At 48.7% G+C, this 25,679-nt stretch overlaps 1 protein-coding gene across 3 annotated transcripts in view; it reads right to left on the bottom strand.

Moving 5' to 3' along the window:
• Positions 1-24,152, bottom strand: part of FHDC1 (FH2 domain containing 1) — a 37,978-nt gene extending 13,826 nt beyond the window's left edge. Inside the window, exons 1-8 of one of the 3 annotated variants that reach the window (XM_036031914.1) lie at positions 23,491-24,152; positions 16,441-17,072; positions 8,861-8,922; positions 8,092-8,194; positions 2,593-2,678; positions 2,406-2,506; positions 336-406; positions 129-236 (exon numbers count right to left, since the gene is read on the bottom strand). In XM_036031914.1, the coding sequence (XP_035887807.1) occupies positions 129-236; positions 336-406; positions 2,406-2,506; positions 2,593-2,678; positions 8,092-8,194; positions 8,861-8,922; positions 16,441-16,935 (1,026 nt within the window). In that variant the 5' untranslated portion in view covers positions 16,936-17,072; positions 23,491-24,152. Of the gene's footprint in view, positions 1-128; positions 237-335; positions 407-2,405; positions 2,507-2,592; positions 2,679-8,091; positions 8,195-8,860; positions 8,923-16,440; positions 17,073-21,788; positions 22,195-23,249; positions 23,389-23,490 lie in introns of those variants that run through there. The other 2 variants (XM_028522059.2, XM_036031913.1) reach the window with 2 other exon arrangements.
• Between the last annotated feature and the right edge of the window lie 1,527 nt (positions 24,153-25,679).

The following is a 25,679-nucleotide window of genomic DNA, read 5'->3' as shown; positions in this document are numbered from 1 at the left end:
CCACCACGCCCTTTCCTAATTCCGAGGCCACCTTCTGCCTTGGAATAGCCACCTTCTGCCTTGGAATAGCTGCGCAGCCCACATGGGGGTTCACACACCTTCTCTCTCTGAGTTAATCACTCCCATACCTGTGCAACGAAGTGCAGAAGGTTCATGCCAGGTTTGTTGGCCTTTGTGTCAGCCAATTTGAGCAAAGAAGACAGTTTAAATCCTACTGCGTTGCCAGCATATCCTCCCTAAAAAAGACAAATCAGAAGGAAAAAATACACATATATCTTTAGACAGACCAATAAAGTTGGAAACACAACATTTTAATTATTTTTAGTTTTACTTACTGCATTCATGATATTTCCCGCCTGTAGCACCAAGTGTAATATGGAATGCAGCTCCTCACAAGACATTAGCTCTGTCAAAAAGAACACGCCACAGGACCTTAGAGAAGCCTTCAGCTTAAATGCAGAAAAGACAGCAAACCAGCTACCACATCCAAGTTCAAGGGTGTCTGAAGCAAGCTCTGACCCTGAACTGCATTCAAAGACTGAGAACTCCAAATAGAGCAGCACATCTACGGTGTCTCCTAATGCAGCATTTGTTACTGCCAGTCCACACCCTGGTGTTTAACTGGGAATCAAATATGTGCAACACCTGAATATCACAAAATACTTCAATTACAAAATTACTCAAGTAGTGGAAAATGCAGGAAGCCTTACAAAAAGCAGTACACTGTATTATGGGAATAAGTTTTCTCTCAGCAGTTACTTCTTTTTTTTCCTTTATATTCACTAGCCTTTGACTACATGTATGGCATACGCAAACTACTAGTGAGAAACATTTTGCGTAGTCAATGAGCTCGGAGGAGATAAAAAATAAACAGGCTGGTATGACATGTAAATAAGCTGCACAGCACCAACCCTTAGGGGCCAGGCACCCAGAGAATCTTCCTATTTTATTTAAAACTACGCATTTCATTTGGATTGGCTCAAAGGATGAAAAAGAAACTCATCATTGTAATATATTAGTAAATTACCTCCTTAATTAATTACAGAATCTCTTATATTTACACCTACACAAATAATTATTAAATGCACAATTAATTATCAAAAACTGTTAATGTATCTGGAAGGCTGAAACAGTTTGATGATTAAAATGCAGTATATATAGATAATATATAAAATGTCACCTATTACATATTTTTAAGTTCATTTTCTCCCCGAAGTCTGGTATTACTTTCAAAAAGTTACGTTTGGATCACTGCCTACACCGTGTTATCTAGGGAGGCCAGTTTCTGAAGGGTAACCAGATAAGACACGTCTGTGCCGCGTACACAAGTCTGCCCGCTCCCTATCAAAACATGTTCTTCCATCTCCGCTGGGACAGGAGGAACCACCCCTCTGAGGTTGCTGCAAAAGCCTGGGTCTAGAAAGAAATTTTAAAGGACCTCTAGACTGAAAGAAGAAAGGTTCTAAATTCTCAGTCTCCCTTCTAAAATGAAGAAAACTGTAACAGGCTGAAGAGAAAAACTTGATCTCAACACAGGCTGGAGCAACTGAACGGGAAAACCCAAACAGGAGCGGACAGTTCTGCATAATCGCTAGAAATCCAGAAAACGACTGAGAGGAAATGCGGGTGGTGCTGCTGCACGCTGGGGAGTGAGTGTGAGGGTCGGGGAGGGCCAGAGGCTGCCCCAGAGAAGACAAGGAGGCAACCGCACCTGCCCCGGACCTGCATGCTCAGGGTCACAGATGGCAGAAAGCCCAGCTCCCACCCCGTGAGCTGAGACATTAGAGCAACTCTGAGCAGCCTGCCCAAGCTGGGTCAGCCAAAACATTTAGCAAGTTGTTCAAAGAAGTGGAAATGGCCACCTCACCCCTCCCACACGTAGTGAGCCCACCAGGTGTTAAGAGTCTGGAGGGGAGGTGGGTGGGATCGGGCGCACTAGCAACCCTGGAGAGTCACACTGGCTGCCCAGGAGAGGTCAGGAGGAAAGGGGCTCTGCTGGGAGAGCAGGGCCCTAAACACCAACAGAGGAGAGACGCAGCTGGTCCAAGGGCGTGTCTCCGCACAGACACCTGCCCACACACACAGGAAGCGAACCTTCGAGAGGAACAAGAATGAGCCGCACACGGCAAGGCTCATTCCAAAGCTTGAGATGAAAGAAATCTTCTCTTTGGGAGGATACTATGCTAATTAATTGATCGATTGGTTAGTCAATACTTAACTAATTGGGGAACAGTAAATGTAAACAAACCTTAAATGCCATCCTTAGTAATGATCTCATTTCCCTTTTTAGGGTGCATCAGAGATGGGACTTTGCATTTCTGATTTCAATTGAATAGTTTTTAAAAATAAACTGCTACCCACATGAATAAAAAACCAATCACGTGGAGCATCGTGAATTCACCTACCTTTTATAGCAGTTCTTAGAACTGTTATATCCTTGTACAGAGACGAACAAGAGGGTAAAAACTCTTTTTTTAGCACCATGGCTTCAATCCGAAGCGAATAGCTGAAAAGCAAAAATCAAATGATAAGCTCTGATGTCACTGGTTGAAAAGCCTCAGTCTGTAAAGAACAACGACCCGTGGTCCTTACTTTGGCACCTGAATTAAGCAGTGCAGAAAGGAGTCCGCCAGTGACAGCTTGGACACATCACCACTAAATGTTTTTAATTTCTGTACCTAAAAAGACAAGCAGGGAAAAGGGGGTAGAGAGAAAAAAAAACAAACTTACGATTACAATGTACCATGATTTTACATTTCCTCTTAGAATTCCTGTAAGCAAATAGGAGTTCAGTGCTAAATTCAAACTAGTAAAAGTGGGGACCTAAGAAAGACAGGAAAGGAAACCATCGCGTCTAGTAGTTTGGTTTGTAAAAGCAGAAACGCCAAAGAAACAAAACAGATAGAGAGGAGCCCCGTCACTCGCGTGGGCGTGAGCAATCCCTCTCCAACCAGAGAGCTGGGATCCTCGGCGAGGCCACTGAAGGGAGACCAAGGAAGGGCCGTTCTAGTACCGTGTTCTGCACGTTAGGACCCGGAAGGGTGGCCACTGCTTGGGAGAAGAGAAGAGAGACTGACCAGTCGTCATAACATGGCCCTTAAGTCGTAAGTGAAAAAATCTTATTAGTGTTTAGTACTTGGGATATAAAATGTTTAGACTGGGTAAAGCCTAATGCAGATCTCTCTGTGGTCAGGTCCCCTTCACATATATTAACTTTACAGGGAGGGACCATTGTATGCTGAGGTGAGTACCCTCTGGTTCTCCAGCAGAAAGAGAAAAAGGGACATGGCCTAACAGAAAGATCAGTGTCAAGAGATCCTCCTATGAAAGAAATCAGGTAACACCGGAGCAAATAAATCCCATTCCTGTCACTTTATTTTTAAAGTGCTGACGACCCGCCAGCCCCCATGCACAATTATACACAGAAAAAGGCCCCACCTCCACTAGGGATAGGGTTCCAGTGGTAATTATTTCCTTCTGCTGCTTACTTTTATTTTCTAAAATGTCTACGATGAACATGCATTACTCTTACAAAACATTAAACTGAAAGTAATCAAACACACAAATATTCCTCCGCGTGTAGGACAGAGCTGAGAGTTCCGAGGTAGGAATGCAGCCAAACCGCTAAGCAGGTGGGCATGGCGGCGAAGAGAAAGTTCTCTTCCACATCAGAGAGCGAGCAGGTCATGCCTTCCCCACATGGGCAGAAAACTGGGCCAACCCGATGGCCAAAACACTTCTCCGTCCACGGAGTCTCCCAACAAAAACAATTTATGCGAAGTAGGGCCTAAGACGACTAGTCAAGTAGACAGCCTCCCGTTGCCGCTTACCACCTTCTATTATTCTTCATAAAGCCTTCTCTCGTCCACCCCGGGGCGATGTTGGCTGCCCATAAAAATAATATGGTTTTTAAGCCTCTTAAAAAATAGGAAATGATGTTCCAAACCACAGAGGTGGAAGTATCTGCAAAGATCTAAAGATCCACAAACTGAAGTACCTACACCAATTCCCTGAAGATAGAAAGATCACGACAGTGCACATGCACGGCCTAGTTTTGATCTGGTCCTTATGACTGACTGTATTTCCTTCTTCCAGTGGATGGAAAACAGCCATTGATAGACCTGCATTATTCCCCCTACCTCTGGCACCCAGAAGTGATTTTTACCATTTTGAGTCTTGCTAAGGGGCAGACAGAACCTCTGGCTCAGCTAAGCCCCAATCAGAGACTGGCTTCTGAACTGAGAAAGCTGGGGGAGGGATGCTGATCCCTCCTGAACGAGCCTCACAGTGCACTATACATGGACAGGGGCAGAGTGAGGCCGTACCTTTTACGAGACCATACACGCAGCCTGTGCAAAACTGCTGGAAATAACAGCCGTTTTCTGTCTGAAGCGTGAGAGCAGGTCACGCTAAGGAATCTTGGTGGATATTTCACTTCGACATGTGCAAAACTGTAACTGAGCAAGGATTAATCTCCTTCACTTATGTAAAGAGCTAAAAATGTTTAGATTTCAAGAGAATGGTGATGAAAAGACAGTATTTGATTTAAATGCCGTGTATACAGTTCTTAGTTCCATTTCAAAATGGGATTTATGTTCATTAAGTGGGATTACTGTAACTTCACAGTGGTAGGGAGGTCAAAACGAGAGGCGAACCAACCCTATAATTAGTATGCGTTCTCATCATCGTCAGAGAGCATTTATCAAACATCGCTGGGCACAGTGCTGTTGGCTGAGCCAAGTGACTCTCATTATGACCTGGCTGTGGCCGGTGCCGTCCCAACCGCAAACAGCACGATCCTTCAGACTCTCACATTCCTCCGGGCAGGACCCCTTCATCCCATCTAATTCCGCTCACATGGCCTTGAAACAGCAGGAGTTCCCACCCACAGACAAAGGGAAGATTCTGGGGCTCCTCTGCTGCCACCCCCCCACCCCGCTTCCAGGGGCAAAGCAAACAGAAAAAGGGAGGAATGAGGTGATAAGACATCAGAGGAAACAATTCAATCTGCCCCCAGAGAGAGGAGAACATTTCTACCACCTTCCAGCCCTGTATCCCTGACAGTGAGATGGTGACGGGGTATCACTGTCCCGTCCCAGGGAAGGGCTCACCAGCCCGGCGGGGGGCCCTCCCACTGCCCACCTGGCTTCTGCTCCAGCCTCCTCTCGGGGCACAAGAATAACACTAGGCTAGACAGAGAGCGCATACCAGTTCTTTCATTTCTGGGTCTACCTTTTTCCTCTGCCAGTTTTAAGCATGAGTTTCAGGCAAGATGAACAAACATGCCAGGTAAAAGATTTGTGGCGAAGGGCAAGAGGGATCCTGAACACAAATTAACCTTGAGCTGGCCTGTCAGCTGAGAGCGCAGAGCAGAAAAGGCCTCTTTCCGCCCATATTTTTCCGCCTGCTGATAAGATCGCGGGGGGGATCAGGGTGACACTCACACCAGTGCTCTGTGACAGCGGAGGTGATGAAAAGGCTGCGAGGTCCCCTGAGAACTTTTGAGAGTTTTGAGAACCTCTGCCCTTCCTTCCTTCCTCCAGGCACAGCATAAGGGACTGCTCTGGGGTCAGACAAACCTGGGTTCACATCCGCCTTCCTCCGCGGCCAATCCGTCGTGGGACACTAGACCTGGTCTATCTAACCCGTGGAAGCCTCGGTTTCTCACTTGTACAAGGAGGACTATCTTACGTTGCTGTGAGGATTCAATGGAAACAACAGACAAAATGATCATAGCAATGACTGACTGACTTTCTATGTGCCAGCCACTGGGCTAAGCACTTGAAATGCATGGTCTCGCTTGGTTGAATTCTGCCCTGTCCAGTACCTGCAACACGGGGGCATTCAACATTAATGCTCAGTCCCATCTTGAGCTAAAAATGAGCTCAGAACATTATGCCTCAGGCTCAGCCACATACGGTTACCTGTGCACTTATGCATTCACTAGCATATTTCTGCCACATTCCTAAACCTCTCTCGCTTGGCGCTGCCTCCTGGCCTCGTCTCCACCCTCCACCCTCCACCCAAGACTCTAGGGTCGGCCCTGGGCCTGTGTGGCGCCAGAGGCTGCACAGCACCCACAACACAGCCCGTGTGTGCTCACAGCCAGCCCGGGACACGAGGTGGCTCCGGCCTTCACGGGGAGCGCTTTAGGGAGGGGTGTCAACTGGCCCCGGGGACTGTCAGGGTGTTCCTGCCGAAGGAAGCTCCCAGTTCAGTTTGCAGGGTGTGGCGAGCTGAAGCCAACAGTCAGTAATGTAAACAAGGGGGAGGGTGGCCAGGCTCGCCAGATATTCGGACTGAGGATGACCCGGCAGCTCGAGGGTGACCGAGAGACGGCTGGGCCTGGCTCCGGGCTGGGAAGGGTTAGGGTTAGGGTTACATTTGCGTTATCCCAAGCTTGGCTGGCAGTCTGAGGGTGAGAGCGTCTCCTGACTCAGGGAAGCCTTGGGTGGGTTTTAATCACCTTGCCCTTAAGTGACTTCCCTTCGAATTATATCCCACACACAAGTCAAAAAACAACAGAGTTCTTTAAAACATGAGAGGATTGACAGCTAAGTTGCCTCTTTGAAAAATCCCTTAGTCGTCTACAGCCTTTGCATTCTGGAATCACCCTTGAATTTTAAATCAGAAATGAAGGTATTAAGAAAACCACATTTAATCTCCCACCTCTTTGTGGCATGAAGCTGGCAGCCTCCCTCATGCCTGACTTCTGTTTCGTGAGACATTTAGAGCTCTGCAGAGCCCTTCGGCCTGTGCCAGCAAATACGACCCTCCCTGAAAAAACACGCTGAAGTCGGTTAGGAGTGGGGGCCAGAGCAGTCCTGAGGAGGAGTCGTGGAAACAACCCAAACTGCAGTAAGATTTTGAGGAAAAACTAAATATTTTTTTAAAACCCAAATTAATCCTACCACATTCATCCTGATTTAAAAATGTGGGAACTCCCATTCTTTAAATAAAAGAAAAAGTAAAGAGTGTTCAGTGAATAAGATCTGGGTAAATTATGATTTGATGTCCCTTTCCCTCAATACTTTAAGACCCTTTTATCAACATTAATAAATGCTATTCACTCATCTCGGCTAAAATAAATTACATCTAGTTTGCAAACAGAACATCCAAGGGAGAGAGAGGCCAAGGTTATTAGATGCACCTGGAACACCTAGTCACATACACACTAAGACCCTTGATTCTGCATAGTGAGTTTATCACTGATGTAAAGTACAAATGCACTTCTCTCTCTTACTGTTATTAAAGGGAATAATGTCAAGTTCATCGGTCATGTGTGGGAAGAACAACAGGATGGGGAGGGAGAAAGGGGCAGTATGTGTAAAAGGGTAATATACTTTTTTACTTCATATTACTCAGATGTTCACAAGCACAGATATTCATGTAATTTCTTACAGAATTTTTTTTCAAAGCCCATTTCACAAATAAAAGACAACATTACAGTTGTGGAAGGTTTGACAAAATTGTTGTCCTGTTTTTTCCTACCAAGCTCCCAAAGGAACTTTATAGGTGGCACCAGACGGCGACCCCAGCAACCTCCACCTTTCAGTCCATCACACAGAGAGCATCCGTGAACAGATTACCTGCCTCTCTACATTTCAGAGAATCTTTATCCAAAAGCAGTTTTCTTTGTCTTTATTTCTTTTTAAAGCATATGTATTATAAAAGAGCCCAGGTACACCCTAGGCAAAGATCACCGCCAGATGACAGAAAGTAGAAAGAAGATCTACTGAGCTTCCATGAATCCGAGTACCGTGTGAGACACGTAATTGCAGTTTCATTAGCTTGACTATTCAATGAGGTATAAGCATCGGACCCTCACTTTGTAGGTGAGAAAACTCAAGTTTGCAGGAGTTAAGAAACTTGCCCATGTTGCACAATTAAGGGTGGAGCTCTAATTTAAACCTAGATTCTCTAACTCCGTAACACACATTCTTTTCTGCTGGGTCACTTCTTAATTTTATGTGAGAAAACTCTGGTTCTGGGTAGGAGAGTTCCCTTCCCATGTGATTTTTGACATTCCTACAAATACGAAGCTTTTATCACCACCCCTAACATCTAAAACTCCCACGCCAAATTCCTTACCTCCTCTGACTCTGGCAAAAGTTTAAGAAATTCTCGCAATGTCTCTGATCCATAATGCTCACTCTTTCCTTGATGGATATCTTCTACAATGGACTGAGGAGACCTTGAAAAGACAATTAGTCAGACTGCATTCCGCGCTCGCTGGAGAGCCAAAGAAACACAAGCCAGTGGAAATTAAAACACATCACCTCCGCCCTGCTTTCAATCCCGCCTTCTTCCCAACCTAATGGGTAGTCTTGTGTGTTAGTGATCACTACGGACCCACTGCCAGAGGCAGTGGGGATCCTGAAATCCCACTCAAAGGCTCCTTCACCCAGAAAACCACCCCGGGCATCCAGAAAGGCCCACGTGGCAGCAACCACAGGAGTCTTCTTGGGGAGAAGAGACACTACCCCCTTTGGTCTCCTAAAGCTCCTGCAGAGCCCCTTCCTGGCCACTGGGGAACACTTGAACTTCACCACTGTTGGATCACCAGTCCGACCTGCACTCAAGGGACAACCCTACGGATGAATTTATAAATTCCCTGACATGACAGCCCAGGACAGTTTTCCCTGTATTTCAAGCCACCAGATTAGATTTTCGTGAAGGAAAAGAGCACAGAGTGGCACTTGTGGATTCATCATCAAAGCCACATGTCTGAGAAGGATTTGAAGGCATGAGAGATGACTTTCTCTGATTATGCGGCTCTGAATTTCAGCTCACACCCGTGGACCCTAACACTGACCAGCATGGGGAGGACTGAAGTTGCAACTGTGTGCAAAAATCTTACTTCTTAAATTGCTTAAGAAATATCCCAATGTTCATGCTCCGTTTTGCATCCAAGACAGTAATCTAGAAAAAAAAAAATAGAGACACAGAAGGTTATTCAAGTACAAATAAGAAGAAATGGAGGAAAGAAGAAAATTAAGACCTATCAAAATATAATACCAATTTATAAGAGAAGAATATGTAAATATGATGATTAAGTGATATACCTAATATAGTCTTACAAACAGGAAAATATTATCCCAAACTTTCTGCAATGGTATATTTCCCTTACTGTAATAATTATACACTATCTACTTTAACATTATATCATCTTTAATAAATTATATATTTATTATTTTTTTTAACTTAGCAGTTTCCTCTTAAAATAATGTAGTCCACATTTAAAAGCCCTCATTTGGAAAAACCGTCTTCACATAGCAAGAATCACGTGAGCTGTGAACTGACAAAGTAGAACATAATTCTGAAGCGATTTCAGAGTGAGTCCCAACCCTGATTTAGAGATATGAAAGAAGGAACCCTGTTATTTTCAGAAATGTAATAAAATTCTTCCTTTTTTTCTAAAAGAAAAATTTCTTTTCATTCAAAAAGAATATATAAACCCAACAGCAGCCCTTCAGGAGGAGGTAAAAACGTGCCCTACATTTTGTTGACTCAGAATTAAAAAAAAAACAAACCCTGTGCTGTATCAGAGCAAGTTGAAGACATTTTTTCCCCACATTTTAACATCTCTGGAATCCGGATGTGTCTTACAATGTATGAATGACATCTTTGATTTAAAGAAATACGGTGGCTATTCCAATGTACTCCCAAAACCCAGGTTTTGGCTCCAACGGGTTTTTAGCTGTTCAAAATTCATAATTTGGAAGAGTTTTACCAGGCTAGAAATTAGAACTTTTTTTTGGCAAGGAAATGAAATACAAAGCCACTTCTTTCTCTGGAAATAAATATCCAAGATGTGTAGCAGAAAGATAACCTTACAACTGCTGCACTTTTCCCAGCTGGTTTTTGGTGCGGGGAGACTAGCTAAAATAGGAATGTTGTTATAATGCTCTTCCTTTCCAAATGTATGTGATTCATTGGGAACAAAAGAGAATCAGCTTTCAGATTAAATTCCTGATCGCTGGGCCTGCTTCGAAGTTTATAGGAAACAGCAAGACCAGCAAGACTGTTAACCAAAGTTAATGGCACTTCCTGGCTACAAGGTTAAATTTTTACAAGAGTATGGTTGCCTTCGTTTGAAGACTAATCTTAAACAATCAGATTATTTACTATCCTAGGGGTTTATTTCATGCTAACACAATCACCTGCCAACCATAAAATAAAGTCCCAAGTTAAAAGGGCCAGCTCCTCATTGCAATCCTTTCCCTGGGGTTGCAGTTCAAGTTCAGTGTGAAGGGAGGGGTGGGAAGGGGGAAAGAAAGAATGGGGGGAAAAGCCTGTCAAAGTTATCACCCTTTAATGAAAGCTCATACCAAAAAGAGGAATCTAAAGTCATTGAGACAACTATGTGTTTATCACAATTCGTAAGTTAACAAGTAAGAACATGTATATTGATACAGCTACATACATACCCAACGAACCTTCTCTGCACTCACGTCTACCCAGAATGGGGGAATAACTTCTTTTAAATTGCTGTCATGAAATCACCCCCTCCTGTTATATTTAACCCTCGATAGAAGCACCTTCCTCGGTCCCCACTCCCCCAAACTCCACCCTCATCATCTTCACCCTCCAGCCCTCTGTGACTCCATGCGTTTGGCCAAGATCCATAGTGATTGCTGGTGGGAAAGTGATGGGGACTTTACTCTTATTCCCATTTGCCACAGAAGGAAACTGAGGCTCCGAGATGCCATTTTTACGATTTCGCCAAAGCAACATGACTAGGACTGAAATGCGCCTGGGCGTCTCTGCTTCCCTTGCCCTCTAGTTCCTGTGAGTTTTGGTATCACTGAGATGCAGGAATCCAGAGAAGTGGCCGATGTTCCCCACCAGCCTGGTGTTCACATTGGGATGTTTCTCAAGAAATGGGGGCAGACCTGGAGAAAGCCGTCCGTCCACAGGGCTGGTCCAGTGCCCTGGGAACCCAGAGCTCCATGTGTGGGATGAGGGCTAGAAACCTCGCCGGCTAAGAGAGCCTCCTGGAGCCTCTAAGAGGCTTCCTTACGCTCAACCCAGGCTCAACCCAGGGGCAGTCACAGCCTGGGACAGCTGTTGGCTCTACGGCCCGAGGCAGGGCTTCAGAAACCGGTCACTGAGAGAATGCGTCAATATTCATTCGTAGGGGAAAACCGGGGCTGGCCGTGGCCGAGCACCTCACAGGGAAAACAGCCCAGCGCCTCCTCCCAAGAACAGAAAACCAGACAGCTGATAACACGGCAGGGGCCGCCCCGCTCTCTGGCACCCTCAGATGTGTCTAGTGCACGAGCAGCCTCTTTCTTGGAGGTTATCTCACTCCATCCTTCTAAAGCAGTGTTATAAAGTGTTTGTTGAAATCCTTCAAAGAGGGTTATCACTACACATGTAAATTAGCTTATCTTGCTCCCAAATGCTGGCCAGCTCAACCAGCCCGGCAACTGAGAAATGAATGCGTGTGGGACTGCTGGGGCTCTGCAACCATTCAGAGCCGTGGACTCGACACTCGGGCCCCCATGAGACTTGTGGGCTCCACAGGCTAAGACAAACTGCCCCAAGAAAAGGGATAATTCGGCCCAGCCCCTCCCTCCCCTCACCAGTTCCAGTCAATCCTTATCTGCTTTCCTGGATGCAGCTGCACACAGGGCCCCATGGAAGTCCCGGCCTGCAGCAGTGGGTTCAGCCAGCGAGCCACAGAGCTCCTGTGCTTTCCATAAAGGCCCGTGGAGGAGTCCACCACCCCTGGCCACCATACCTGCACTAACATGGCAGGTACGTGCTCAACTCATCCCATTCGGAGGATGTCCCACCAGAATGTGAGGGGGATTTGCTATAAAATCACAGTCTCCCCTGAGTTGGCCAGGGTGCTGGGGCTGTTCGAACACCCCTGGAGGCACTGAGACCAGAGTATGCACTAGGCACTCCACAAATGATGCTCATGGCTATGCCACCTCTCTGGTTAAAACCTCAAAGCTCTCCTGGTTCCTTCTACTACAATGAGTGTACTCTTTCACCTAGCACCAATCCATGGCAAATCTGCCTCCCGTACTCTCTAAAGGCAGAGGGAACGCTTGTTTTCTGCTGTAGTGAAACACACCTAACCGTGTTTACCATCGTCACCATTTTTAAGTGTACAATGCAGTTCAGTGGCACACAGTACGTCCGCGTGTTGTGCAACCACCGTCACCGTCATGCACGGCACCCTCCGTCTTGCAATACTGAAACTCTGGACCCGTTCATTAAACCCCACCACCCACTACCCTCCCCCACCCCTGGCAACCACCCTTCCACTTTCTGTCCCCAGGAATTTGACTGCTCTGGGCGCCTCATATAAATGGAATCATATACACGACTTGTCCTTTTGTGACTGGCTTACTTCACTTAGTGTAATGTCTTCAGCTAAACGTATAAAATTTTAAACCACTTTTGTTTCAGTATGTCAGGGGGGCTTCCTTACTTAACAGCAAGCAGTGGTTATTTCAATCCTATGTCAAATTCCGAAAAGCCTGTATCCCCCGGTGTGGGCTTAGCTTTTGGGTTTTGATGGTTCTTCATTTTCTTTTTTCTTTTTGGTTGGCTGTCAAGTGGGAAGCGTTCCTCCTCCCACTACGAGGGGGTGAGAAATGAAAACCCAGTTGAAGTTTGGGGTTTTTTTTCCTCCTTTCAAATATATTTAAAACACTACTACCTGGTTCTATACTTCTGCATGGAGCACGTCCCAGAGTGTTAGAATATATGGGGGTCTTCACAAGCATTGAGAAAGAATGACTGATGCCTGAATTATAGTATAGGAGAATAAAACACTACCTCTTATAAATTTAGAAAAACCAATATTCCTTCCATACTTCCATTCTCTCTCTCTCTCTCTCTCTCTCTCTCTCTCTCTCTCTCTCTCTCTCTCTGTGAGAACGTTTAAGCTCTACTCTCTTAGCAAATTTCAATTATACTGTACAGTGTGATCAACTGTGGCCCCCACGTTTTACATTAGATCCTCAGATCCTTGTACATCGTACTGTGGTTTCTTTGTGAATCCCAGTTTTGATCTTTCCTACTGACTGACACCTTGTAAGATGGTCCCTTTGCTCCCTTGGTTCAGTTTGTCAGCTTGGTTACCTGTAATTTCTTTGAAGGCTACCAAATGGCTAAGGCTGTCCCTTCCTTAAGAGCGTTTCAGGTTCCAGAGGGAGACAGGTACAGACCCACAAACCAGTGCGGGGCCTGGAGGAGGCTGAGCAGTGCCTGCAACACCTGGACAGGGAACTTCTCAGGGGTGAGATCGGCCAACGTAGGGGGAGAAAGGGTGGAGGGCTTGAGCTGAATCTTTTTATTATTACTACCAGTTATATAAATGTATTTCTAATCGCTTTATTACAGCTTTATTATTGTAACACCTGCAGTGACTTTTTAGGTAACAAAGATATGAGGATGGTGATATTTCATAACCTCTTCCCCCTTATTAAATGTTCCAATTTACTGCTTTAAGTGTTGTTCTTCCTAAAGTCAGTGATTCCCAAACCTAGCTCCTCCCTATCTACCAGCAACTTCTTCCCCTGAAGTATAATGGAGCTTATTTGTAATGCTTTATACGCCCTTTAGAGTATGAGCCAACCACATAATGGTGGGCCATTTCTGCAGGAGATTATTATGTTTCAAGGGGACATAATCTGATCCTTGGCACGTGTGAACCTCCAGAATGATGGCCTGTGTGGGGATGCTGGGAATGCCAGGTCTCCCGGCTCAGGACAGTCTCCCGTCCACAGGCAGGTGGTAAGGACGGCTGCTCTCAACCCTGGACTTCACTGTATGGAGTGAGCTGGAAGACTTCTTCCCGGTCCTTGTTAGACTACTGCTCTGCTGAGTTATAACTGCTTTAGAAGAAAGTCTAACCGAGGGAAGAAATCAGTAGGTACATACAGTACCTGTATTCTTTACTGGAAAAAAAAAAGTATATATAATACTTCTAGCCATGTTGGAGATAGCATGCAAAATTGAAAATCAGTCTGGATAACCCTGTTGTGTGACAATATTACGTAATACGCACTTAAATCCATCAACCTAAACTACTTACCCTACCTGATTACTGAAGAATTCAAAAGTTAAATTGTGCCATTACACAGTTACAGTGATTTCATTTTTCTCTCTAGAATGTTCTCTCTCAGATTAGGACCTGCCAGTGTGAAAAGTAAAGATACTGCAAACCCATGTCCAGAACAGCAGCACTCGCAACAGCCAAAAGGCGGAAGTAACCCAAGTGCCCGCTGGCGGGTGGCTGGCGAACAAGCGTGGCACACGGACGATGGAGCGGCATCCAGCCTCCACGCACTGATGGCTACCACGCACAGGCAGCTCGAGGACGTTATGCGAAGTGCGATAATGCAGTCACGAAAAGGCAAATGCTGTGCGATGACACTCACTTAAAGCACCCAGAGTAGTCAAACAGAGAGAGAGAGAGAGACAGTGGAAGGGTGGCTGCCCAGGGCTGGGAGCGGGGGGAAACAGAGGAGTTATCACTTAATGGGTCCAGAACTGCTGACTACAAGATGAGACTTCTACGGACGGAGGGTGATGCTGGCCGTGCAAGAGCGTGCGTGTTTCAGCGCCCTGAACTGCACACTTAGGAATGGTTAAGATGGTACAGGCCTATTTTACCACCATTTAAAACATAATTATTTGCTTTCAGTATTTTTTTAAGTTAAAGGAAAAAAAAGCAAAGGTGTACCTGGAGTACAGGGGTGGAGGGAGGTGAGGGGAAAGACTCTTTTCCCCCTGAATTTTAGATCTGGCCTCAAAATGGACATTTCTGCTTCTGCCACGGGTGGGAAAGATGCCACACTCCCTGCTTCGTCCTCCCCTCTCTGAGGGGTCCCGATCCTCCCTTCCGTTCACCAACACAGAGCAGCAAGTACCTCCTCGCCCCCTGAATTGCCATTTGGCAAAATAAATATCCCCAACTGACAAAGGCCAGCCACCTCCCCAGAAGCACGGTGCTTTTCTGAGACACCACTTTTTCCCCACGTGCGCCCATCCCCTCCCTTTCCTTGAAAATTCCTGAAATGCACTCGAGAGCTCAGAAACAATGGTGAGGCATGCCCTGCTGGAGAAGAAGAAACCTCTGCTGGGAGCCGGGCGAAGGCCAGGGTACTTAGGAAGCGGCTTCTTGCCCCTTCCAAGACTCTCAGTCTTGGACAGAGACAGAGTGTGCTCAGCACTAAGGATTGTCCTGAAGAACTCCTCTCAAATTTATGGCACAGTTTACAGTGAATTCTAATCCCAGCCTTCTCCAGATTTTATAACAACTAGACCCCCTTCGCTGTTTCGACGGGGCACCACACCACTGGACCCTTTGTTGTTCCAATGGGGCACCACACCCCCCTGGCTTCAAGACCCCCAGAGAGAATTCGGGGAGAGGCACTGACACGTTCCTGGGCCAGACAGAAAAGAGGTCAATATTGCTGGCTCGAGGATTCAATAATGCAGGGAGCTGCTACTTCATTCCAGGGCCCTGCCTACTCTCTTATCTCACCAGCTCCATCTCTGACCTATTTTCTCAGCTCCTTCACACAGATTAAAAAACAAGGCATTTCTGCTGCCTACCCCACCCCACCCCCTTTTTTTAGCAGGCAGCATTCTTTCCTTTTAATCCCTAGTTTCCTAATTCTTTCTTCTACCAAGTGGAGGCTTTTCAATGTTTACTCTCATGTTACTCTACACAGAGAGTTTACACAAATGCAATTTTGGACTCAGCGTATCTAATATACAGTGATCGGATGCTGAGCTTCCAGTTTACTTCCTATGACGCGTTGCTTTATTTTTTTTTCTCAAAGTAACACACTGAGCCTTAACTGGAAATACGCTTCCTTAGGAAGTCCATCTGAAAATCGCTTCACACGTTGGCTCTCTGGAAATGACTTTTCCACAATGGCCATAATTCAATTCAGATATTAGAGGAATAAAGGCCACCGCCAACCACCTGTGCAAGGAAAACTGAGAGCAAAACTAAGGATAAGATCCAAAGGCTGTGTATTAGTTAGTGATGCTGTTTAACAAAAGGCATTTTGTCTCAGAAAGCTCCAGTTCAGCACAGGTGACTGAGTTAGTTGGGGTTTTTGCTTGTTCGCCCCACTGGAGACAGACAACCCTGGGCTCCAGCACAAGTGCTCCAGCGGGGAAGCCGCGGATGGATGTGCGGAGACAGGCCAGAGCTCAGGAGCCCGCGACGGGGGCCCCAGACGGCATGTTCTCCGCATGAGGTCATCATCTGCCGAGATGTCTGGGAGGGTCGGCATGCAGGCTCCTTACACTCATTCCTACTCAGCTCAAGTTCACCATCTAAGGCCACTTTAGTGATTCCCAGAGCACGTTCCCTCGCATTATGTTATTCCTTAGTGATTCTAGTAAGTTTTGAAAGGTTCGTGCCCTCCCATACTCAAAACCATGTCCCAGTCTTACCTCCTCTCTCGCTTCCCTGAAGGACGAATTCAAGGGTCCTCCCCTCCGGAAAACGGAAGGCTTGGTGGCATCCTCCTGCTGCCCGAAGAGCTCCTCAACGGTCTTCGCATCGATCTGGTACTGATGCTGCTGCTTGGTCGCCAAGGTCCAGATGTTGGTTTTGCCGCGCACTTGCTCCTCCGGAATGGTTTTCCAAAAGAAGCTTCTCATCCGCTTTTTCTTCCCGATGTGGCTGTAGCCATTCACGTGAGAAGTGGGGGGCAGTCCTGGAGGCGGAGGAGGGACCAGAGGCCCCTCGGGGAGTGGATGTGGGGGAGGGGGAGGTGGGGAGGGAGAAAACCCTTCCGCTGAATATGATGGGCATGGTGGAGGCGGAGGGGGTGGTGGAGGAGGAGGAGTGGGGGGTGGCGTCTGCTCAATCATGAATCCAGCTGCTGTGGCAGTAGTCCCATTTTCTTTATCACCGACCAAGGAGACACAATTCATAACATGCATAGTACTGTTGCCTTCCAAGGAGGTAATTTCTTGACTCTGGGGTAGCAGACACAAACCTCAGACTTGTGTCATACGTGCTCACCCGCTAGTGTGCAGGCAGAGAAAACGGCCCCTGTGCCGTGTGTCATCTTCCACACCTGCAAAGAGAAAACCATGTTATAGCCAGCCTGGGAAAACAGTCTGGCGTGAGCCCTTCCCGTCGGAAGCCAGTGCCGTCCTCCCAGAGTAACTGGCCATTAAAATCAATGCTGGACAGTACATCCTAGGGAGCATGCGAAGGAGCTGATACTTTTCTAAACGTGAACCACGGTTGACTGCCTGGAAAGGGTGCCAACACAGCAGCAGTAAATCCAACTTGGAAACCTTCCATTAATCGATAACACACATATCTGCTGAGAACCCACTGTAGGTTCAGCAAGAATTGCTCACTTTATGAATAAGCTACTTGTTCATGACCTGGCTCAGTGTCTCTGGACAATGGATACATGGGCCCTGGGGAAATTACACAAATGCCTGAAGTGTTAGGTGTCAGTGACCCTGCCTTCCTCCGGGATGGACATGCCCCCTCCCAATCAGGTGGCATCTTCCACCGTGCATGTAATAGGCAGGGATTTGGAGATAATAAAATAGAGGCCGAACTCATCTCCCTGGAGACAGAGTCACCACGTTCCTGCTCTACTTGGTGACAAGGCTTCCCCCAAAACAGAGGAGAGAACACTGGACGCGAAGATGAAAGACTCCAACTCTGAATCAAGCTCTACCGCTCACCATTTCAGACCAGTCACTTCGCCCCACTGGACTTCAGTTTCTCGTCTGTAAAATTAGGAGGTTGGGATACATTACCTGACCTCTACCATCGCTTCCGATGCTATCACTGTGGATTCTAGTTAAGCCGCTCTCTGGAAGCCATCTGCCTCTTCCGTGACACTATTAGATCCTGCTACTTGCTCCCCCCAATCCACACGCATGGTCACTGACTGGCTTTAGGGGCCTGCATTTTCCCTGACCTTTAAATGTTTGTTTCTGGTGTTGGGGGGGCATGGACCTGTTGCGGGGAGAAGGGTTAGAGCAACTCCATTTCTTCAGGTGTGAGCCCAGGTAGGGGGGAATGTGGAAGAAGGGACCCTCTGCGGGCTGAGGGGTGAGCGCCTGACAATGTGGGTGAATGGAAAGGGGGGCTGTTCCCTCCAGGTCGTAAAGGGCCACACGGAAGGGCTTTTCACACTGGACTGTGAAACGTGGTTGTCCGTTTTCAGCATCGCTGCCAGAGCTTGCACACACACACACACACACACATACACAGTCACGGTGGCCAGACAAGACTGGGTTACCCAGGAGTAAACCGTCTGCTCTCACCAACTCAAATATTATGAAATGTTTTACACAGAACCGCACATGAAAGGCCAGACGGCCTTGGAAATGAGAGTGCAGATTCCAGAAACAGACTGCTTTTCCTCAGACCCTCGCATGTACCACCTGAGGTGAGGCAGGCTCTTAACCCTACGTTCCAACCCTCTTCTTTCATAGAAGGATATTCCGTTCCATGGGCTCGTATAGGAGCCCACGAACTAACACACACATGGCCCTTACCAGGGTGTCTGCATATAATAATTAGCTATTAGTAACAACTGGTGTCATGGGTACATATGATTTCGCATTCTTTTCTCAGGCATTACATTTGCTCCAGGATATGTGCTGGGTTTATAAAGTGCTCAGAGAGCTAGAAACCTTCAATATTTCCACTCCCTGCTCTCTAAGCTACTAGGTTTTGGAGACTTGTCCCTTTTTAATACTCAGTGATTGTATATTGTTATCTCTATCAAGAACAGATGTTTTTATTAATTAAATATTTGAATATTTAAATCCTGAAAATTATATATGGCAAGAAAATCACATTTCCAATTACTAATTGAATAACATTTTTAACAATTTTTATCATGTTTAAGTTATATCAGCGACATTAAGTAATTTACACACAGTGTTATGTAGCCATCACCACTAGATAATATTTTTAAAGGTAAAAGGGAAAATATTTATCCAAGCCAGCTTGCAGCTTACTTGGGATGCAACTGGCTTTTAAAAGGAGTTTTCATAATTATCATTAGGGGCATAACTAGGCTGTTTTCATAGTTGGCACCGCTAAAGCAAATGACTCATTGTCAATTACAGTTTATAGTTACATTTGAACTCTTCTTTTTTCAAGACAGCACAGGTAATCTTGGCAGTTTATCCTCACATATTTTAAAATACTTCTGTACATGAAATATCTCCTGTATACAGGAGGTCTGGTCCTCCAAGTCACTCATTATGTATAGAAGAGTTGCTAATCCTTCAATTCCAAATGCGTTGTCTTGTTTATAGATTATCCCTGTTAAGAATGGTGATAAGCTAAAAAAACAAAAGTCTCCATCCTAGAAAGCACTACCGCACTCGGTGCTGAGTAGATACAGGCACAGGTGTGCCACTGAACCTCCCTCAGCAGAGGCAGAGACCCCAGTGAGGAGTGGGAAAGACTGCATACCCCCGAGCCGTGCAGCAGCGCCGTCTTCCAGCACCAAACCTCGGAAAGATGCAAGTCCCTTTGCAGTATTACACATCACAAAGGGTAAGTACCAAATAAAAGCTTGGTCAAAGTAGTAAGTAACATGTGTTAACTATGCATTGGCATGATTCGACGACCCCCCCCCATCTTGAGAAAGAATATTATTTGAGCCCTGGCCGGGTGGCTCAGTTGGTTGGAGCATGGCCCCACACACCAAAGGGTTGCAGGTTTGATTCCTGGTCAGGGCACATGCCTAGGCTGTGGGCTCAATCCCAGGTCGGGGCACGTATGGGAGGCAATTGATTGATGTTTCTCACATCCATGTTTCCTTCTCTCCCTCCACCCCCCACACACTTCCTTTCTCTCTAAAAAATAAAAACCAGAAAAGTCAATAAATATATCCTCTGGTGGGGATTTTAAAAAATGTTGTTTGAAAAAGTTCAAGGAACAAAAGAAAATGTGCAACATTGTTTCTGGCATGTTGTTTGGCTGATTTTATCCCAGGGTAACATACAAGACTCTTAGGCCCCCCGGATAGTTTCTGATGAGTGAGTTGCCCAGCGACGATTAGCTAAGATGCTAATTATTTTATCACTGGTCTCAACCAGGCTTCAACAGGGCTTCCTCCTCGGCCAGGATTTCTCACGTCAGACAGAGGTAGGAGAAAGAGAGTGCAGAGGGACATTCTAACCCTCTCCACAGCCTCAGCAGGCATGGAAACAGAGGCTACACAAAGAACATCTCATTTACTTCGGTACTATCTCCGGTAAAGATGCAAACGTGTACGCCCCAAGCACGCGAGGAGAACACAGGCGATCTGAAGACTCTGGCTGTTTCTCACGGCTGGCAACGGCCAGCAGGGACAACAGAATTAGCCTTGGTTCTGTCTGGAAAATGTCAAGTATCCATCCATCTCCCCTGGGCAGACGGACAGAGACAAGCTTGTGTTTAACGTCTCACCTACGGGCTGGGGGCCTCAGCGGCAGGGAGGGTCGCTGCTCAGGCTGACAAATGCTCCTCTCTGAGCAAAATGGAAAGGCTTACTCCACGGTAAAGCTCCAAAGATGAGAACTTTAAGTCCCATGCATGCTGATCATGACCCAGCACAGGTGTGCCTTGAATGGTGGACACTCCTGGGGAGGCTGTAGCTCAGCTGAGCATCTTTCAACTGTGTGGATTTTTAATAAGGGGACAGAGGACCATGTACTTGGCCTTTGGCTCATCGGCAAGCAAAAGGTCTTAGAATAAGAACATTCCTGGGGTCTCCAAAGGAGCCCTCTGCCCACTTCCTAAACTCTCCTGCCTAAACAACCCCATTGCTTTGCTCTGGGAGTCAGAAACATAGCCAAAGCTCTCTTCTCCTGAACAGAGAGGGTGGGAGGGAAGAGAAAGAGTGTGGCGTGTAAGCTTTATACCAGTGTATTTAGGAGGAAAACACGTTCCTGAAAGTCAGTTGAGAGCTTAGTTAGAGTTTTCCTGAAGGATAGTTTAGTGGGTCCTTGTTGCTAGTTGGTGGCTCACCCCTAGGTCTCCAATCATCAGAAGCAAACGCCAAGGAAAAGCCACGCCAGAAATCCCTTCTACCTGATTCCTGACATGTGTCACAGAGGAGGTGGGAGCAGGAAGGGCTGGCCCACACCCTTCTGATGACAGTCGGCGGCAGAACATGTCAGATTTGGAGAGAAGAGGCAGAGGAACTCACAGCCCTGTTTTATTTGAGAGGAAAAAAAGGCTGGGGAGAGTACAGGCAATTCTGAAATAAGGAGTTTTTGCTCTCACCCCACGAATTCACTGGGAAAAGGCTCCTCCCCGCCGCCTATCTTTCAATACCTTTATGAAACACACAGTGTCAACCATACAGCCCAACCAGAGCTGGCAACGAAGGCTGTTTGCAGCCAGCGTGTTTAATCTGCGGCAAAACATAAACACTTCGCAGATGCCCGGGAGCGGGACACCCTGCGAGCTGAGAAAGAACGCCTGTTTTTGAGTGTGCATTTTCAGTTTCTCTCAGTGTCCCCAAACCAAGGAAACACACACACACACACACACACACACACCCAGCGCCAAAGGATGCTCCAGAGAGAAGGAAGGAAAGGCAGGCAGACAACTGCGGGTCAGTAGAGGGGGTCACAGACGGCCGAACCGTTTCTGTCCAACACACGTCTGAAAATGACCAACTCCTGAAGAAATTCCACGTGGGGGACTTCGGGGGCGAGACTTCTTTCAACAAGTCTGGATACACAGCAGTTCCCTAAGTCTCTGCGTTGGCCAGCAGTCCACCACGACCCCCAAGCGCGCCCCGACCACTCACCAAAACGCCCCGGCGCGGCCGCACGAAAGCCTCGGAGAGCGCCGCGAGCCCCCGGTGGCCCAACAGCTGCGTCCGCCGGAATCCCCGGGGAGCCCGTTCCGCGTCCGGCGGCAGCAGGACCGCAACGATGGGAGGTCCCCGCGGACAGCACGCGAGCCCTCGGCGGTGTCCTTATCTGGACCCGCGGCAGGAGGGCGGGGTGGCCGGTGAGAGGCGCAGGCAGACGCCCACACGCGCCGCGCGGCGTCCGCGGCGGCCCCGGGAGGGCGCGCGCCGGGGAGGGGCCGCCGCCTGCGGTGCGGGGACGAGCGCGGACTACGGGGCCGGTGCTCGGGAAGGGCTCGATCCTCTGCCTGCCGGGAGCATGAGCCTCATCTCCGGCAGAAGCAACCGGAGCAGCCGGCGCACCACGCAGCCCCACCGGATGGCTGTACTACCGGCGGGGGGCCGGGGGTCGCCTGAATCGCCAGACCCCGCCTCCTCACCCCGGGGGCCCGGGCTTTAGCGCTCTCTCCACCCCCGCCGACCCCTCCCCTTGCCCGCCCCCTCAGCGGCACAAAGCTCCCAGAACCGGGGGGAGGGGGCTAACTAGGAGGGGGGTGTCTGTGCTTAAATCTAAAGGGCAGATCACCTTGTTCCTAGACGTGGGCTTCGTCCCCTCCTCACACCTCGGAGGCGACACCCCCTCACCTCCGAGGTTGGGGTCCCCGGCACCGGGAAGAAAGCCTCGTCGCCGCACTGCGGCTCAGCTAAAGGTGGCGGGAGCAACCGGCGAGAAAACCCGCAGAGGGAGACTCCTGGTGTTTGGTCGGAGAATTAAACCGGGAGCCCGCTGTCCTCAGGCTGGGGCACCGCAACGGCTGGAGGTGACCCGCCAGCCCACCCGCTTCCCCCCCAAACTTCTACAAGTGCAGGGCGCACCTTCTACCCTGAACTTCGCACGGCCAGAGCGGTGTGCAAGAGCAAGAGAGCCGGCTCGTTCTCGGTCTTCGCCAGCCCCGCACCCAATGTCAGAGGGGCAAGTCCGGCGACCAGGGACCCGGCGCGGCGCCCCCCCGTTGCGCGCTCTTGGGCAGGTGGGAATCCAGTGGGGGCGCAGTTTACCCAAAAGACCTAGCAACTAATGTAAAATCAGCCCTCCCAGGTCCAACCCGGAGGCAGCCCTCAACCTAAGTTGTTCTCCAGACGCGGGTCCAGACACGCGCTTTTTCGCCTCAAGGGACCGATGGCTGTACTCAGTGGCCCGGGAAATGCAGTCGCCAGAGTCACCTGGCTGGGTGTGTAGGGAGCTCTAACGTCCGGAGCCTTCCCAGTGAGGCTCGAAGGCAGCCGAGACTCAGCACCCGAGCCCGGGGTCCTGGGTGATCTCCGCCCCCCGCCCTCCCGAGCAGGCACCCGCCGGGTCCTTGTGGCTCCCGGAGCAGCAATCGGCTCTGCCTTGGCCGCGCGACTGACACTCACCCGCGACCCGCGCTCCCCGCGCGCGCTCCGAGGTCCCGGCGCGGCCGCCTCTTCCCCTGTCACTGCAGCCTGCGCTGCCCGGGACTGCGAGGGGGCAGGACGGCGCTGGGCGGGGCTCCGTGAGGCCTCAGGTAACAACGCGGCGAGCTCCCAGCCCGCCGCCAGGCCAGCACGCCCCTTCCTGCTTGGCCCCATCCCCCTCCCACCCTCCAAACGTCTACGTCGGCGCTGCGCCGCTCACCTCCACCTGCGCGGGGCCCCGGGGGCTTGGAGGTTGGCTCGCTGCACCGGGCTCTGTGCGGGGCCCGGAGGTCCACCACCTAAGGAAGTAGGGGCGGCGGGGGACGGAGATGTACGGACAGTTGCCGAAGAGCCAGGTGTCCTCGTGGAACCAGCAAAGGGGAAGCTCCAAGCTGGCTTCTGAACAAGCCGGAGCCTTTCCACCAAGGAGCCTCTGCGGTAGCCTCCCCAGCACTCTCGCCTGTGTACTCGCGCGCGCACACCGCTGCACGCACACACTCCGCGCACACACCCAAATGTGCACCAGACCATACTCTGCCTCGCGCTCGTTTCTCCCCGAAGCGCTAGGCAGCACTTGGGCGAACTGTCCCTGCCCACGTAGCCTAAGCCCAGCCGGGCGGAGCTCCCTTTACTCCTCAATGGCGACTATTAAACAGGAACCTTTTGGCTGTATTCAAGTCTGATCGCGCGAACACACGGCGTCTGGGAAAGGCTCTTCCCTGGAGGAAAGGGGGGAACAGATTAATCGCATCTTTTTTCGAAGTGACTCGTGACGCCAACCAGTGGGAAAGGAGGAGACCGAGGAAAACTTCTCTCTGGCAAACCAGCTGGTCGGAAATCAGCTGCAGGGCGGGGAGGCGCCCTCCCCGGGGATGAAGTCATTGCTACCTTTGACTCGTGAGCCCAGATAACAGACCCGTGCTTTTACTCCAGCCCGATGACATCACCCTCTCCACCCTGGTCCTCAGCCCCTGGACTCCCAGGGCAGAATTCCGACCTCTGCGTGGGTAGAAAAAGAGAAGCTAGGAGAGTGAAAAACAAAAGAAACAAATCCCCACGACAAAGCCCATCCCAGCCAATAGCCCATGTCTTAGCGGCTGACTAGGCTTACACTAACCGGGAAGAGAAATCCATCTTACTCAGACCCCAGAAAGTCGCCAGCAGTGGGAAATGTAGTAGGAGAGAAAGCGCCACGCTCAGGGAGTTAATATCAATCCCAGGGAGCGGTCAGTGTGACTATGGAGACAACAGTTAAATGATAGATTATAAAAAATAAGGAGCAGAATGACCTCCTCTCCTTTTCTACTGTGTCGTCAGCCTCCTAGATGAGGCACCTCTACCCACTGCACACTGCCCACTCCTTAAGCCCCCTCCAACCTGAACCTCCCCCACCTCCCCCCATACTGAGTATGTGCTCTAAAATCAGTCACCTTTTTGAGAGGTCAAGTCCAGTGTCCATCCTCAGCCCACATTCCTTTCATCTCCCTGCAGCATCCTGGCCTGCAGGCCTCCTCTCTGCCTCTCTGGCCTCCTCTGCTGATCCCTCTTGTCCTTGGGGGACAGTCACTGGATTCTCCCAACCCTTCAGCTCTCATCCTATGGGAGTGCCTTCTGACTTCAGCCTGGACAGGTCCAGGTTTTGGGGGGCCTGAAGCTTGTAAACCTCTTCAGGGAGCTTTTCAAGTAGAAACAATTAAAAAAAAAAAAAGCTTGCAAACACAACAGTAGGTATGTGTCCAGGGGAAATCAGGAGCATGAAGGTTTGAGCTCTGAGACAAATCCACTATGTCAGGGACTCTTGAATCTATTGCCCCTGCAATATCTCAAATCCAAATGCGGTGTCCAAAATCAACTCATCTTTTCTCCCAAAACTAGTGCTCTTCCTGTTCGCACCCCTTACTTAAGACCTGATTTTTAAAATTTGAAAACCCAGCCTTCCTCTGGTTCTCTCTTGTAAATCCCTTGTATCCAAGCTAGTACTTGCTACAGTTGAGCCCTTCCCTGATCAAGTACTATCTCCTACATCTGTACTTTATATTCACTGCCACCACACCAGCCCCAGTTAGAAGAAAGGGAAACTGTTATTTACTTGCTACTGGCCATGAGTCAGGGCATCACGACAGGGCCTAGAAACCCTACGTTCTGTGTCCTAGCTTAGAGCAGTTACACTGAATTCCCGCATCCACTTCCTCAACATCCTTTCTTCTCCCATTCTGATTCTGTTGTCAGTTCAGTAACTTTAAAAATGTGATTTCATCTCATTACTTACCTGCTCAAAACCTTCTACAGGTTCACATATGTGCCCACAGGACAGAGCGGCATTCCTCGGTCTCTCAGGCGGCTCCCTACCTGTATCTCCCACAGTCTGGAGCATCCCGTTCCACCCAAGCAGCACATCATGTATATTTT

This window comes from Phyllostomus discolor, chromosome 8 (assembly GCF_004126475.2).
Source record: "Phyllostomus discolor isolate MPI-MPIP mPhyDis1 chromosome 8, mPhyDis1.pri.v3, whole genome shotgun sequence".
Classification (NCBI taxonomy): Eukaryota; Metazoa; Chordata; class Mammalia; order Chiroptera; family Phyllostomidae; genus Phyllostomus; species Phyllostomus discolor.
The sequence above is the reverse complement of the archived record's forward strand: the minus strand, read 5'-3'. Positions and strand labels throughout refer to the sequence as shown.